A 17,092-nucleotide genomic window follows, 5' to 3' on the forward strand; every position below is an offset into this window, starting at 1 on the left:
ATGGCATCTCCTTTTAAGAATCTATTATTCTAGTTCTACATTAGCAAAAACTCAAGGATTTTTCAAAACTCCTAACAAGACTTGGCATCAAAAAGGGAGTGAATTAGAATCACAGTCATGCGAAATTGGCTCCTGTCAGCAGGATGACAGGATCTCAACACGAGAGTGGGGAGGAGGGCAGGGGATCTTCTCCGAGAGTCAGTCATCTCTTTCTTTGCTGGTGTGTGTCTCTTGGAGAGGCTACTCCCAGGATCCAGATGGCACCCAAACCGTAACAAGAAATACTGGATGCAGTTGAAATCAAGCGAGAGTAGCGGAGGCTCAGGCTGAGTGCAGAGCAAATCAGAGGAAATCACAAATGGAGAGATGTCACAGCAGAGGAAAAAATAGTCAGGAGGGCTTTGCCTGCTGCTCTGACAGCCGTTCCGTGCAACATGCTTTTCCTTTTCTTCTCTGGAAGAATGCAGATTTTATGTGCTCAGGCATTCATTTCCTTATTCACGTCTTCATTCCTGGATTCGATCCTCAAGGAATTCATTTAATAATTAATAAACTTCCTGACTGCTCACTATGAGCAAGGCCCAGTGCCAACATTGCAAGGACTGAGATGCTGTCCCTTCTCTGAGCTGTAACAGCCAAGCTACGGAAACTGGAGGCTTCCGATTCAGGCTGGAGCATGAGGAGTGTCACAACAGGGGTACCCCACAATGAGCAATTTCACAGAGGGTGTACCATTTTCACTGCTGCGATGCCATTCACAGGACTGAAGACATGGCAAACGACCAAAACCCGACGTCTATTTTTGGGCGAATGGAATTGGACCTCTTTACTCATCTCTTGAGTTTTCTTCGTTGTAAGATTTGGGAAATATCCATCTCACAAGACTAGGGGAAGATTAGCTGGGGCAAGATTTCAGATAATAGCGTCATTAGCATGGCACCTGACCTCCAAATATGTGTAAGACCTCCAAATATGTGTCTGCGTCTTTGGGTCAAATAGGAAGTCAACAATTCGGTGGAGTATTCTTTAGGAATACGATGATTCGTAGCACCTTTTGGATGGCAGTTTGAATAGATTCAGGAGTTGAAGAACTGCAGAGTAGTTGAATTAGAAGAGATTGAAGGGATCTCTGAGTCAACTTAACACTGTATTTTTTTTTCAGATGAAGAAACTGAGGCTTCCAACTTTTTCAAAATCATGACGTGAATGGCAGAGCTGAGATGAAACCCCAAGTTCTGACTCCTAACCTAGTTCCTTACTACCATAGCACAATTCCACTCCTAGGTGTGCACACTAAGAGAAAACAGTAAATAAATCAGAGCAGAGAAACCTGGCGCACATTTTACAACAAGAAAACTAAGGCCTCAGGGAAAGCCCGGCTTGCTCATATGTAAAACAGCGAGGAAAATGGCTACTTCATAGATCTCCAAAGATCAGGTGAGGCAGTGTTCACCTATAGAATAGACATGGAAGGCAGCCCAAAGGTTTGGAGTCAGGAAATCTCGAAGAGCATTATCCTGCACTATCTGATTGATTGTCCAACATACAAACAGTTTGCAACTTTGTGTCATAATTTCACATGCCCTCCTAACAGGTCTCTCAGTATATTTCTCACCCTCAGGCTCTGGTACAAGCTACTCTCTGCGACTGGCTACCCTTCCCATCCTTGTTCATCAGGAGAACTGTAACACATCCCTAGAGACTTGGGTCTAGTTACCTCTTCCAAACCTTCCTCCAAAGTCCTAAGGATGGTGATTAGATGATCCTCCCCTGGGCATCGTACATGTCAAGCTTCACTGGTTCTCTCTTCGCCACTATAGACTAAGACTTTGTAGAAACTAAGTTCCTTTTATGGGAAACTGTATATTATTCATTTTTGTATTCCTAAGATCTAGATAGCCCAGTGAGTAGCACACAACAGGAAATTATACTGAATTGACAAATAAAAAAAAAAAAACAGAATGAGGGAATGGATGAACTTGTTTATATAAGAGAATAGGAAACTGAACAGAAAGAAACTTGGTTATAGCATGACTTACTAAGCAGAGGGTATGGTAGTCCATATGGTGTTTCCAAATGCTCAGCATGTATGTGTGTGCACATGTATGCACACACACATACACACACTTGCTCGCTCACAAAGACTTGGCATTTACTATTATAAACTCTAGAAAGGATCTCATATTCACTCTGTCACTTGACCCAGTGAGGCTTTGCAGTCAGGGTAAATGGCCTTTGTTCTGATTTCAAAGAAATAGTAAGGAGATGTTCCAGAAAAAGTTATAAAAAAAAGAGATAGGCTATCCTTCTAGCCCTTCTAGAATCTGGATGGCATTTTTATCTGAATTCTTCAAGTCCTCCCCATTAGTGAGATCCATTGGTTCTCACCACTAATTGACCTTGACTAATAATGTCAATCTGTGACATTCCTCACTACTTGAAGTTGAGCCAATATCTGATCTTATCACCCTCCCCCTTAGTTGCTAGAAATTGTATCCCATACTATTTGGCCTCTCAAGCTTAATACGTCCAAAGAACTTTGGATCTTTTCCAACACATTCTTTCCTTGTCTTTTGATGTCTGTAAAGGCCACCAACTCATGCTTAGATGCTTAAGCCCTAACATGTACAAGTTACACTTGACACATCCTCTCCCACACCCGGACACCCAACCATTCACTAAGAAATGCTGTCTCCAGGCTCTGACTGCCTCTCTTCATCTTTTCTGCTGCCTTGTCTTTTGCCTAGGCTTCTGTTTTTACTCTTGCTCCTTAAGTTAATCTCTAATACATCAGTCACGACGGTATTAAAAAATCAGATCAGGCTTACTTCCCTGCCTAAAACGCTCCACTGTCTTCCATTATACTTGGAATAAACCCCAAACTTTGCACCACTGCCTGCAGGACTGTCCACACCTAGTTGCGACCTGTGTTTGAGCTCACCCTCCACTCTCCCCTTTCCCACTGTGCTCTGGCCAACACTGGTCTTCCCTCTGTTCTTCATGGACCGCTGGGACATGCCTTTGCCCGTGCCTTCTCCTGTTCCTGTTTCACTGGCTTCTTCTCATAATACAGATCTCCGCTCAGCTGTCACGTCACTAGGGAGACCTCCTCTGACCATTTCTCCCCAAGTAAAAGAGCAGCCCCACCTCTCACCACGTTATCCTGTTTGGTTTTATGGCTCGCACTCATGCTCTATTAGTATTTTAACTTGTTTGTTGGCAGCCTTCCCCTGTGGGGTGTGAGCTGGGCAAGGGTTGGGACATGGTCTGACTTGTACAGCACGTGTGCCTAGCACAGCGCTCAACACGCGGTGACACGAGACAGTTATCAGTGGAATGGGTGAGGAGTGGATGCCTGAACACAGCAATGCACAAGTGACCAGAGATTGGTTCTAGCAGGTGCCGTCCAGTATTGCAGAAACGATGTGCCGAAAGCAACAGGGCCACTCTGTGCCTACTACTACAGCAAAAAAACCAAAACAACAACAAAAAAACTTCCTGTTTGTTTTCCGGTGCTGGACACCCTATCTCTGAAGACTAGGGAGCTAGGGTAAAATGTGGCATATGTGAGGAGATCCTACAATGATCAGAGACCCTCTTTACCTGCACGTTGGCTATGTTCTAGGAAAGACCTTTTTAATTTAAACTAGTCAAGATACTCTGGATTAGGTCACAACTGGTTGAGATCATTCTTTCTGGTTTGGGTAGATCCATAAAGCCCCCAAATGTACAAGTGGCTCTTGATTCGTCTCTCTCCCACACCCTGACATACAATCATTCATTAAGAAATGATAATTCTACCTCTGGAACGTATCCCAAGCAGTCCATTCTGGTCTGAAGAGGAAGGAAAGGTTTTAATATTAATATTAAGACCTCATCCCTCCTTGGCCAGGCAGGGGTCATGCAGGACAATAATAACAACAGTTAATGTTCAGATGGAGCTTCTTCTGTATGTACAGACACTATTCTAAAGTGCTTTTACTTATTAACTCATTTAATTATTGCAACGGATACAGGTGCTATTGCTATCCTCATTTTCAGAGGAGGAAACTGAGGGACAGAAGGATTAATTAACTTACCCAAGGTCATCCAGCTAGTAAATGGTAGAGCTATAATGTTCACCAAAGTGGGCTAGCTTTGGAGTGTGTGCTCTCAACTACTCCACTATGGTGAGGAGAACAAAGGGTGTCAGACGATCTGTGTTTTAAGACTAGGGAAAGAGGTAAGGGCTCTGGAAGGAGCAACCACAGTTTAGGAGCCCGCCCTGCCACAGTGCACCCCAATCTTTTCTGGAGGACCCTGGTCAGATCACACTGCAAATGTCATCCCTGTAATTCTGACTGGGGTCATAGGGGTAGAACCTTCTAGGTGACTATGGGACGAACAACAGAAAAATAGCCAGAAAGACAAGGCTAGGAGATTGAAAACTATAGGAAAGTGGGAACGAACCAAGAGTATTGGGCTGGCAGCATACAATGGTGGGAAAGAGGAGTAACAGAGACAAGGACAGCTGCCAACATCCTGGGGAGAAGCACGGTGAGGCGCTGACAGAGCCCCGTGAGAGGTGGGAACGAGGGCTGGAGCAGGGAGAACGTGTACCAAGTGAGTCAATGTCATTTTAATAGGAGCCATTCTTTGCATACAAGTCAGAAGCAAGGGATGCTTCCCTCAGAGCCAGACTTTATTTCCCTCTCCCCGTAGCGTCTCCACCTCAGTCTTCTGGTCCATAAAGTGGGGCAAATCATAGATGCTTTGTTCATTAAACCAGATAAACTTAGCGGAGCATCAGACTGCATTGGGGAGCTTTATAAATCTCCCTTTACATACATACACATGCACACGTGAACCATACAAAAGCAGATCTAGGGGGTGGGGCCGAGGAAGCTGCCTTTTTAAAAGCATCACAAATGACTGCTGGGCAATGCAATGTTGGGATTCACTGAACCACATACAGCTGGCCAAACAACGCGTGTACTCCCCAGCCCCCAGTAAGTGCTCAGCTAATGTTCATTTCTTGCCTCCTTTCTAAGTCATTGCAAAATCAGGTTTTGCCATGGCTGGGTACTGTCACCAACATATATTTTTGTATTCTCCATGATCATTCATCTCTTTCTTCTTTTTTGCAACCAGAATTTGCTCATTATTCTTGTGTAACCACTAATAATGGCAGTTAGGGAGAAAGAAAGAGCCTCTGCATGATGATTTATCCAGAAAAGCTGAATTACTGTACCAAGAGAGAATGAGTGTCAGCATCAATGGATATTTATGGGGAAACTGTATATTATAGCTGTGCTCATTAGAGATGCTGTAGTTAAGGTTCTGTGAATGTTAATGGTCTGTATTAGAGGAATAATGATAGACTCACAGCAGCGGCAGTGAACAGATACCCTGGACTACATTTTTTCACCACATAACAGATCTCCAAGTAATCTGATTTATTATGCCCACTGAAGGAGCGAGCATGTACCAGGGCACCTCTGTCTCGTGGGTAGTACTGGGCTTGTTTCCACACAGGGACAAAACTGGTACGGAGTGCCAAGAACAAGATGGACAGATGCTTCCTGCCTTCTGTTTGAAATCTCCTGTGTTGTGGTATTTGAGACAGGGTAGCCCAGTTGGGAAGGACATTCACTGGCTTTGGGTAAGGTGGCCCTACATCCTGGTCCGCTTAAGACAGCTCCTGTTCATGTCTATTGTCCTGATGTCATTGTTAATTGCACACCCCTTTTTTGCATTCCAAAGTGACCCACTTTGGATGATAAACTAGGTCACCCTCATTTTAAGTTCAGAGAGAACTAGCTTAGATTCTTAGGGATGCCTCTTCTAGCTGTGCTAAGTGATTTAACTTCTCTGATCTTTAATAACCTTTACCGTAGAGAAGAGACCTACTTCTTATGGTTGCTTGGGAAAGTCCTGAAGTAGAGCATTAAGTGCCTATCTCGTTAAGTGCCTTGCTTTCTTTGGTAGTTACAAATGTTGGTTATCCCTGCCCTATAGCCATGAAACTCTCCTGTAGGTTCAGCCCTACCCCAGGCTCTCAGGTTACACTTGATCTTGTTGACATTGCTTAGCCATGGAGAATTAAAGGCACTCTAGCCCCCCCCTCTAGATACTGAAGTCACTCCCACCCATAGACCAAAAGCACCTTCGGGGCTAGGCCACATCTTATTCCTTCTCCTATCTCTTGAAGCACTTGGTATAGTCCTATGCCCATATAACAGCTCACGATAATAATTACGGCTAACATTTATTGAGCACTTACTATGTGCCAGGTGCTACTCATATAGAGTTATACATGCATCACCTTATTTAGTCCTCAGGAGAATTCTATGAGGTAGGCACCACAGTCATTACCCACGTTTTATGAGTGAACACACTATCCGAGGTCACGCAGCTGGTAATTGAGGGAAAAAAATTTAAGGCCTACGTAGTCAGGCTGAAAGGGTCACACTTCTGTTTTTTGTTTGTTTGTTTGTTTTTAAATTTTAGGATGAGAGAGAGCAAGGACGTGTGAACAGGGGAGGGGGGAGAGGGAGAGAGAATCCCAAGCAGGCTCCACGAGAGCCCAACGTGGCGCTCAATCCCATGACTGTGAGATCATGACCCGAGCCGAAATCAAGAGTCAGATGCTCAACCAACGGAGTCCCTCAGGTGGTCCAAAAGGCTCAAACTTCTAACTGTGATTCCACGTTGGTGCCAAGTAATCTTCCCCAGATGCTAACTGGTCATTCAGAAGAATCCAAAACATAAAGCACTTTGCTGAGTCATACAGCTAAGAAGTATAAAGCTCTGATTAACTTCAACTTTTTTACAAAATGTTTTTAAAATGTGTTTCTGAGAGACAGAGAGCAAATGGGATGGGCAGAGAGAGAGGGAGACACAGAATCTGAAGCAGGCTCTAGGCTCTGAGCTGTCAGCACAGAGCCCGACGTCAGGCTCAAACTCACGAACTGTGAGATCATGACCTGAGCCAAATTTGGATGCTTAATCGAATGAGCCACCCAGGTGCCCCAAACTTCAAATTTTGTGCCGTTTTACTCCCTCCCAAAGAGCAGGCTCCCAATCTGTGTTTGCAAATTCAATTATAGAAGAACAAAGCTTCTAATGGAAATAATGTGAAGAATCTCTTCATCTCAACACCCCCCTGCTCCCACCCATGGAATTAGCCAGTGGATTCTTTTGACAGTGGTTTTCACACTATCTTCTCTGGATCTCTTCCTTTCCAGAATCTTCTGTGCTTCAGAAAAGGATTCCAGGTGGGTAGGCCTTGAGGCTTCAACCCAGCTTCAACCACAACTCCTATTCCCATCTGTTTATATAAAAGGCTACTGGGCACAGTTCATTGCAATGATGGTGCCAGGATTTCATAAAAAGTTTGGAGACCATTCCTGCAGGAGACCGGTGGCAGGAATTTGAGCACAGCGATGGACTGATCATTGTTTTATCGAGATGTGATTTTTGCCAACACACAACTGAGCAAACAGGACACCAGGCAACTGCTTATGCAAGCGCTTATCCCCTTCCACATTTGCATTTGTAGAAAACAAGTTTCGGGAATGATTTAACAGCGAGCTGTCTACAACTCTGCTTGATTCCTTCCATTCATGACAGCCTGGTTTTTCAAACGGGGAAGAAAGAGCCAGATATCATTCAAAGTGATAATGTGACACTGCCCAAATGTGAGGCATGGACTGAGAACAGAGAGGAGGATGAAAGGGATTACTACTGTCTTTGGCAAGGACCTGAAGAGAGTGGATGGAAAGGCTGATCTACAAACACCCTTAGAACCTGGACACATAAAACAGCACGTATGTAAATGGCAGAGCTATAGGACAGCAGACAGAGCACTCAGTCCCTATTGCCTGCTTACCTGACCTGCCAAAGCTTGCCACTTCAGAAGGAGCTTAGACCTTGTGTTTCTCTTACCCCCTCCCCCCACATCAGCAAGATCTTTCTAGACCTACTACTTTCTAGACCTACTTTCTAGATCTGAATGTCATTCATTCAAATTTACACATTTCCCTCCCTCCCTTCCTCTCCCTGTCTGCAGGGTGTCACCTGCAGCCCAGACCCAAAGTAATCCTACTTGCCTACCCTTTGACCACTTTGCCCTCAGACCCATTCTTGCCCTCCCTCTGCTCTGTGTAGTAGGACAGGGGGGTGACCTTGTAAATTACATTGCCTGAGCTCCCTTGTCAACCCACTTTCACTTCGGTTTGGCCAATGAAAGGGGTAGTTGGATGCTGGATGGTGGAAAGAGGGGAGAAGCACTGAATTTCTCCCTGGCTCTCTTTATGCAGTATTCTGGCAGTGAATCTGGCCGTGAGTCTCCCTCACGGTTCTACTTTCCACCAGACAGCCAGCCTCTCTTGCCAAGGTCCCTGCGCCCTCTGCAGTCACAGTGCCCACTGGCAGCCCTGGTCCCTTTCTTTGTCCTTCCAGTCCTGGGGATGGTAGCAACTTCTGAATATTACTAATTTGGGTTGCTCCACTGTCCTCTGTTTGGCTTGTCAGCTCTTCTAACACCTTTGTAACTAGTTCTCCACATTAAATTCCCTCTATGAAATTACCTCGTGTGGGCACTGTTTTCCTGACTTCATCCTGATAGATACACATGGATAATCCCATTAGCTTCTTAACGGTCTCTCCAATAGCCAAGCCACCTGTCGCAGGCCACCAAAGTGATGCTGAGAATCACAACTCTAATAGTGCCACTCAACACCCAGCAGCACCAGTGGCTTCCCAGCCAATCTGAGTTTCTGAGCATCGCATTCCAGGTCCTTCACTCCGTGGGGATGGCTTCCCTTCGTGCCCTGTCACCTGCTCACACGAAGGCATCCTGCAGTCCCACCACCCCAGACTCTTCATCAGCCCCCGGGATATGGTATGCTTTTCCATAGTTCAGTGCCTTTACACATTCAGTTCCCTCTTCCTGAATCCCGTTCCACTCTTTCTCTGTGCCAAGTTCCTATCATCTTTTAAGACCCTACTTCCTGGGTGAAGACCTCACTGAACTCCCTTGGGCAAAGTTTTCTGCTTCCCGACTATGCTCCCAGAGCATATTGTAGACAGCTCTTATGGCCTAGAGGATTACACGGGTTGCAACCATTTTTACACATCTACCTTCTTGTGATCATTAAAATTCTCAAGCAGCCATCCTTATTCATCTTTATATCCCTAGTGAGTAGGCCACTTTATGGCAGATAGGAGGTCCTTAGTAAATGTTTGTCAAATGGATGGATGGATGAATGAATGAATGAATAGAAGCTGTAAGGGAACTTGAAAACAAGGAGGGCTCTCCAGCAAATGGAGCTGTGGGATCACAGAAGTCATGAAGGTCGGTCACTGCAGGCATGTGGGCCAAAGCCAGAGTCAGACACGTTCATCTGCGCTCATCACAAATGTTCTGGAGGGATCCCTGCATTGGTGAGAAGGCTGACCCAGCAGCTTTTAATGTCCTCACAAATTCTGAGATTCCAGGGATTTAGGATTCTATCTCAGGACAGTTTTGTTAACCACTGCATACCGAAAGCCTGTCTAAGAAAAGCAAGACAGGGCAAGCTTCTATTTCCTTTGTGGAATATGCCGATGCAGATTCCTTTCCCTTAGTTCAGGAAGACCTCCTCTTGTGTGACATCTATGTTAACGGCATTCCGATAATTATAATTTCTCTACAATGTGGTGCTTAATGAGGAAGTGAAACTGACAAATGTTCAGACTAGATTTAATTCAATTATGAAACATCTTGATCCAGATTTCAGACTAAAGGAAAAACCAACTGCTGAATTGTGAATGAAAATTTATTTGCCATGAAAGATGGGGGCTGGTGGGGGTGGTTAGGAACAGTTGTCCAGAGAATTTCTGTAATTCTTCACTTTAATGGATTGACTCTTCCTACATTTGCAGCAGGGAAACTGAATTAAATCTAAGGCAAGGAAAATCAACTGAATACTGATTGTTGGGAAACAGGGGTCTTGCACAGAAACATAGATGTTTGGAGGGTGGGAGGCAGGGGAGGCCAAATGAGCAGCTCTCTGATTTCTGATTCCTTGAGATTTGTTCTTTGGGACTCACAAATATTTTTTTTCAATGTCAGGATACAGAAAGCAGTGCATAGGCAGAGTGAGGGGTCAGGAACGAGTCAGACATGGGTGTGCCTCATGGGACTCCGGCTGAAGGGGGAGAGAGGTGTTCATAGCCACCCCCAGGGGCTAGCCTCAGCGTTGTTAATAAGGACTCAGAAGCAACGAGTAATGGGAGACAGAAACTGGCCTGAGTACTGACTCCAACCAGGGTGAGGAAGAGGAGATGGGGGCTTGGCATTTTCTTGAATCCTAAAGGCAGTGTGTTTTAGTGGAAACTGTGTGAATCAGAACAGCTGAAGGTTCAATTTTGGGCTCTGTCACTTACCAGCTTTGTGACTGTATAGGACCTCTGGAAAGCCTCAGCTTCCTCATATATAAATGACATCTACCTTCCAGGTGTGACTACTGAATGAGATAGGCTAAGACCACAGTCTAGGCTGTCCATGGCACACAGTATCTACTCAGTAAAGTCTACCTGCTTTTTCCCCAGCTAAGTTAGCTCAGACTCTCAGTGTGCAGGGCTGGTGGCCTAGCACTGTAAGGCAAAGAAAGGAAGTGAAGGGAGCCTTGGACTTCACATGCAATCACTGGGGTTTTTACCCGATTCTCCCAGTGTGGCTCTTTTCTAGGATGCACCAGAGAGACGCAGAGCACTGTCATCCAGCTCTGCAGGAGGAAACTAAGGAGGGACCGATTTTCTAAGGACCTACTCTGTGCCCAGGGCTTGCTCAGTGTGGTGCCTTGATTACAGCGCATAGTAAACATGTTTCCATCTGGAGCACCGACCTCACGGGGCAATGCCATAACTTATTGCTGCACGCTTCACCGTGGGCAACTCTAAAGCCAGGGAGAGGATGGTGGAGATAGTAACGGGGCCTCTGGGGTGCCTGGCTTCGCAGCTGAGACACCGGGAACAAGATGGTGAGGTAAACGCTAGATGTTATAAACACGGGGGAAAGTGGAAGAGAGTGGGTGGACGGCTCCAAGGTCCACTAGTGTGGTTACCTTCTCCACATAAGAACCCCTGCAGAACCATTCACCTGCTGCTTGAATACTCCGGGGGCCAGAGACCTCACTACTCTTTGAGAGCTGTCCTTCCCTCTGAAAATCAGCTCAGATGGTTTCAGATTTCTTCCTGACAGTGAGCCCAGATGTGCCCTCTCTTGTCAGAAAACTTGAGCCTTTCTCGTAATCTTAAGATAGTCTATAAAATAACTGGAGGAATGAGTGCACAGCATCCCTTGGTCTTTACGTCCCCAGAGACCATGAAAGCAACCCCTCATCTTCACAGACAATGCTCTCACATTGCTTCATGAGTCTCACAAAAGCCCTGAGATGTTGGCATAGAATGGTCATCATTTCCACTCGAAGAGGAGTCTCAGAAACTTGAAGAGATTGGCAAAGATCACACCCAAAGGGAGGAAAGAATCTCAGGGGAGTCTGATTATTCCTTTCAATATCTGAATCCATGTCTTGTCCCCCAGAACTGAATGTGGAGTCCAGCTGGTCAATTCCACAACCTGTGTCCTTTCTATTTGCCGCTAAGCCAAACCTTTAAGACTCTCTTTCAAAGGCCGAAGAAAGTTCTGCTAGAATCCACCGATGGGTTAGTACTGATAATTATGTCTAGTACATCCACATAAAAGGATTTAAAACCAGGCAGTTATAGGGTGAAGGGTAAAAGATCTTTTTCAGCCATAAGAATATTTTTTTTTAATGTTTATTTATTTATTTTGAGAGAGAGCGAGTGTGACAGAGCTGTCAGCACTGAGCCTGACCCGAGGCTCGATCCCATGAACTGCGAGGTCATGACCTGAGCCAAAATCAAGAGTTGATGCTTAACCAACTGAGCCACCCAGGCGTCCCTCAGCCATAAGACTACTACATGAGGTGGGAAGGAGGGGAGGGGAGAAGACAAGTGCTGGTATTTCTCATGTGACAATGACATAAGGCATGCTGAGGTTTAGGTCTGTTGACCTATGAAGGTTAAGCCTCAACCAAGTTGAGCGTTGTGGGGCGTGACAGGGTCCAAAACAGGCACTTGAGCAAACTGTGAATGTGTGAGTCCACTGGGTCCCCCTGTAGAGCCAGAATCATGTTCAAAGGCTAACGGAGTGCAAAAAGCACTAAATAATGGATGCGGTAATGGGCTACTTAGCTGACGTTTTCCTCTCCACTCAGGGATGTGCCTTCCCGACAGCCCCAAAGAGGCCAGGATATTTGTCTAAAGAACACCAGAAGCATTATCATCTGGCAGAAAGAAAGGCTACCCGTTTCTGAGAAGGAAACTGATGATAAATTCATCAGTTCTGAGTACCACCTAGTAGAGGAAATAAAAACTCAGGAGCCAGAAGGACCTTAATGATATGCCCAGAAGGGGCTGTGCCCGTCCAAGTCCTGCTCATCCTTCAAGGCTTTGCCCAAGTTATACGCTCTTTCCTCCCTGCCTCTCTAGTCAGCTAATATTCCCTATCAGCAAGCATCAATTCTATCAGAGTTTGGAGACCCTGGCATAAAAATAAAGCCTGTGTACAAATCTTCTAGCTGCCTTGACCAGGAAGAGAGGAAATGTATATTTCTGGGAGCGAATGGGATTAATCCTTATCTTGTCTCAGAGTCCTAGGTAAGAGTGGAGGGGAGTGTAGTATGACCCTAAGAACAAATCTGTTACAGGAAGGTAACATTATAGGTCTGGATTAGGACAAGCAAAGCATCCTAACACATTATTTGTGCAAAAGGGAACAAGAAAGGGGCTGGTAGAGCTTGGCTCCCCAAGGTTATGGTACCTGGTGGTATAAACTAGGGTGTGGATGCATGATGTCAGAGAGGAGACTGAAGACAGAGAACTGGCTTTCTGTCTGGACCAACATCCCAACTGATCGAGACAAAACTGTGTCCCATCAGGTGACGCACTGGGGTGGGCAAGACCCAGAAGAAATGCAACGACTTCTCAAACTCCAATACACCAAATGTGACACCTTGATGAGGACACCTCTGGCCATGTAGGGTGACAGTGAGCCACCCTAGTCCAGGGGACTGAGACTCCAGGACAGAGGTTTTAGAGCTGCAATCAAGGATCCCACTGGCTTCAAGGCCTATAAAAATTTACTTGGGCACATGAGACTCCCGCCACCCACGGGGAAAGAGTATACCATCAAAAGCTCAAAGGGAGCAGAAATCCTCAGAGGAGTTACTTTAGAGAGAGTGATGATTAAAAGCGATTCCTGACCTCAAGGTGCTCACAGAGCAGAACAGTAACAGCTCACAGCTGTTGAATCCCTACTCTGCACCAAGCACTGTGTTGATTCATATTCTTCAGCTCACTTAGTCCTTAACACAAAAAACTCTAAGGCAGGTACCATTAACCCTGAAGCCAAGGCCTTTAAGAAACTCAAAGTCCAATGGCTCACATGGATTCATTAAGAAAAGGTAACAGTGCATTGTGATCATTGCACAGAGAAGCACAGAGCTCTCCCGGGGGAGCTGTTTACTCTGGGGTAAAAAAAAGGCTTCCTAGAGGAGGTGTGCAATTACCTAGCATACTTGCAATCCCCGCCTCAGTGTGAACTGTTGGCTGGTGGATTGCTCGTGCCGACAACCGACGGTAATGTTCTCGTTTAATCTAGTCCATATCCCTTGTTAAGGTTTTACATAAATGTCTCCTTTAGTCCTCCAAACAAAGCTACAAGGCAGGCATTCCTTTCTCTTTGCAGGTTACGACACTGGGGTTTAGAGATGGAAAAAGATGCTCAAGGACCCTTAGCGGGTGGCCAGGATGAGAGCATACCCATGTCTGATGCTGAAGATCAGGCCATTTCTTCTGGGGCTGATGTGTGATCTTCCCCAGTGACAGCCCCAAGCTGAGTCTCTTACTGGGCTCTGGGCAGACTGGGCTCTGGACCCGAAGAAGAAGAAACCGGTGGTTCCTAGAGTAACAGGCCACTGGGCAGTTTCCCTTCTTGTGGGAAACTTGTGGAAGCTGTCAAACTGGCTTGAAGCTGCTTAATAGGCACTGACTTGGCTGTCTTTGGTTTATTTGTCTTTCTGGTTAAGGAGCAGGTGGTGAGGTAGCAAACAGCGAGATCACAGCAGAGATTTTCAGGGCACAGAGGTATCCCAGGGACGATGCACTCATCAGGGAGGCAGGTCTACAGGGGCCAGCCTGGAGGACAGGAAGATCCCAGAACAGTGAGGAATGTGGGCTGTGGGATATTTAAAGTACCTCTGGGAAGTTTAGGCAAGTGGGATCAAGTTTCCAATACACATGTTGTTTTCTCCTCAAAATCATTTAGTAAGTTGGGTTTAGTAACTCCTCTGATAGATGAGAGCAGGGAGGTGTAGAGAAACAAGGGAACTTATCAGAAGTCCTACAGGTAGTAAGAACAGGAGTTGAGATACCAAACGCAAGCATCTGCCCCTCCACTAGAGTTGATACGTTTGACTTGCTACCTCTCTCTGGCTTTTAGAAATGTTGAAATCGTTCACAGAAAAGCCCAGATGCTTCTAGGACTCTATGCGAACAGAGGGTTGGAAGCTACTGCTGGCCATTCAGGCAGCCCAGATATTTCTCAAGCAAAACCTGAGCATGTTTACTTAATGCCTATTTCAGAGTCAGATAACCAGGAAATTCCCTTTAAAAGAAAGTGTAAGGATTTTCAATTCTTTCTACAGGCAGAGTCATGTGTATATTTATGAAACACCCCTTGAGCGGCTGTGTCATCCCTGCCTTTCACATGCCAGACCCCGGGCTTGCTTCTGGTAATCCAAGGACCTCAGGAAGTTCCTGGAAGTAAGGAGCCAGGAGAAGAGTTGGGATGCTGTGTGCTACGAGCTGTTAACAGAGGAATGATAGGGAGCGGGGCACAGAGGTAGGGGTGATCTGCTCACACTTAGCAGAAGACCACAAAGTCTCCCTGAGTCCCCATAGCCTGAAGCTAAGCTGGGCTATTAGGGGAGGATGTGGCTCCTTCAGAAGCTTCAGTAGAGCTGGACCAGGGGGAGATAGACCAGAGATCCGGGCTGAGGCTGGCATCTGAGTGCCATGCATGTCAGGCTAAGGAGCTTGGGATTTTTTTTGTTTGGTTGGGTTTTTTTTTTTTTTTTTTTCAGCTATTAAGCATGGAGATGGTGTGGCCAGATTGGTTAATAAATTCACGAAAACCAAGGCGGCAAATGGAGCATGTTTCCTCACGTATCTAAACCTGTTAGGGGCAAGCGAAGCAATTTAGGCACAAATTGAATTGTAGGGAGCTGTGTGATGGCAGCTGAACCAAACGGAAACACGAACGGACCAGTGTCTCCGTGACAAGAAGGCTTGACAAATGCAAAGGCCTCAAGGAGAAAAACGGCTTTTTCTCTGAGCGACACTTCACTTCACGTTCTCAACTACCTTGTAGACTCAAGTTTTTGAGGACCCCATTCAAATATGCTGTCTCATGAAACCTAACATGCGTTGGCTTTTGGGAGCAGGATTTAGGTGGGGTCTGGTGGATGCAGGATATTGGGAAGAGGAATGGATGCTGATAGGAAAAGGAAGAAATTTCACCAGGTGAAAAGAGAACAGGGGCAGAGGAGGGTAAGAATGAGCCAGAAAGACTCTCAACTCAGGACAGAAGGTCAGGTTTGAAAGGGACAACAGGAGCTCCTCTTTCCCCTCTGCCCATTCCACATTTGAATCCTCCTATAGTTTTTCTGACAGGGGGTCTTTTAGGCTCTGCTTGCACCAGCTCCAGTGATGGGGAGCTCACTCCCCTAGGTGCCAGCTGTTCTAACTCTTAACAGCTCTGACCGCTGCTCAGGAAGGTCACTGTCACTTTGGGCTGGCCAAATCAGAACAGTGTAAGCCCTCTTCCAACTGGTAGCCCTGGGGACTCCCATCTCCACATTTATGGTTCCTTTTCTCCAGGCCAAGCATTTCTAGGTCCTTCAGTTGCTGCCCTAGGAATGGGGTTTCAAACTGCCCTATCAATCTGACCTTGAAAAATGCGGGGGTGTCTTTGTGTCTCTCACAGGGTGGGGTCCAGGACCAACAACAACAGCCCAGAGAGTCATCCAGCCTCACAACAGTCCTGTTAGGGTCAGAGCTGGAGTTCCTGGGGGTCTGTTTTCAAAGCCTGTGCTCTTTGTACCCATCACTGAGCTGAATGAGATCAGTGGTGACTAAACATCCTAGTTCTGTTTACACAGGCCGCGGTGAAGTCCGATGTCCCCTTGGGCAAGAGTTCCCCAGTGCTCCTGAATCACGTACAGAGGCTGCCTTCCGCACGCCGACTGGATGGGGGGCCGAAATCTGGGCCTGGCCTAGCACTGGCTTGTGGCAGTGTCACACAGCTTGATATTTTCCATTTCCAGGAGTCCCACCGGCCGATGGGGTCCAGATGTAGTGGACCTGCCGGGTTCTTTGCAAGCCCACTACACGTGGCCTTTTTCTTGGTGGTCTGTCCACTGGCTGGACCCTTATACACTCCAAAGGCCCTGGCCGGCTCTTCTATGATTCCTCTGAGACCTGTCAACCACTTTTAAATCGGATGGGCAACTCTTCCCAGGATCGAGACACTGCCCCCTATTTGATCAGGTATAATTAAGTCTTTGGCCGGAGACTTTTGTCATGGAACAACTCAGACCTTGAGACCCCTGGACATAGTGGTTTGTGCAATTCAACTCACTGCCACGCGAGGAGCCAGACCTCGGTCCAGGTTGGCAACCCTTCCTCAGCCTCACCATTTCCGCCTTATGCCCCCTTCCCTCTGACTCACTGAGGAGTCCGTGCCATGTAGGCCCTGGTAAAGCTAAGTTATAACGCCTATCCAGAAGAGGGGTTCCCTTCCTCAAGCTGTAGACACAGCCTCGTAGGAGTGCAGGTCACAGGAGCCTGGCAGAAGAGAGAAGATTTACTTACACTTACAGGTTGACTTTTTGGCACATCATAAACACCTTCCTTCTTTTGGCTGGTGGGAACCTATGGAAAAATCAAATTCGACACAGTCAAAACACTTTGATACTCCACT

At 46.3% G+C, this 17,092-nt stretch overlaps 1 protein-coding gene across 8 annotated transcripts in view; it reads right to left on the reverse strand.

The window, feature by feature from the left end:
• Positions 1–17,092, reverse strand: part of DAB1 (DAB adaptor protein 1) — a 406,170-nt gene that overhangs the window by 40,114 nt on the left and 348,964 nt on the right. For 6 of the 8 annotated variants that reach the window (XM_042997379.1, XM_042997376.1, XM_042997378.1 and 3 more), the window contains one exon: positions 16,984–17,043. In XM_042997379.1, coding sequence (XP_042853313.1) covers positions 16,984–17,043 — 60 coding nt within the window. The remainder of the gene's footprint in view (positions 1–16,983; positions 17,044–17,092) is intronic. The other 2 variants (XM_042997380.1, XM_042997375.1) reach the window with 1 other exon arrangement.

The sequence above is a fragment of the Panthera tigris genome, chromosome C1 (genome assembly GCF_018350195.1).
Source record: "Panthera tigris isolate Pti1 chromosome C1, P.tigris_Pti1_mat1.1, whole genome shotgun sequence".
Classification (NCBI taxonomy): domain Eukaryota; kingdom Metazoa; phylum Chordata; class Mammalia; order Carnivora; family Felidae; genus Panthera; species Panthera tigris.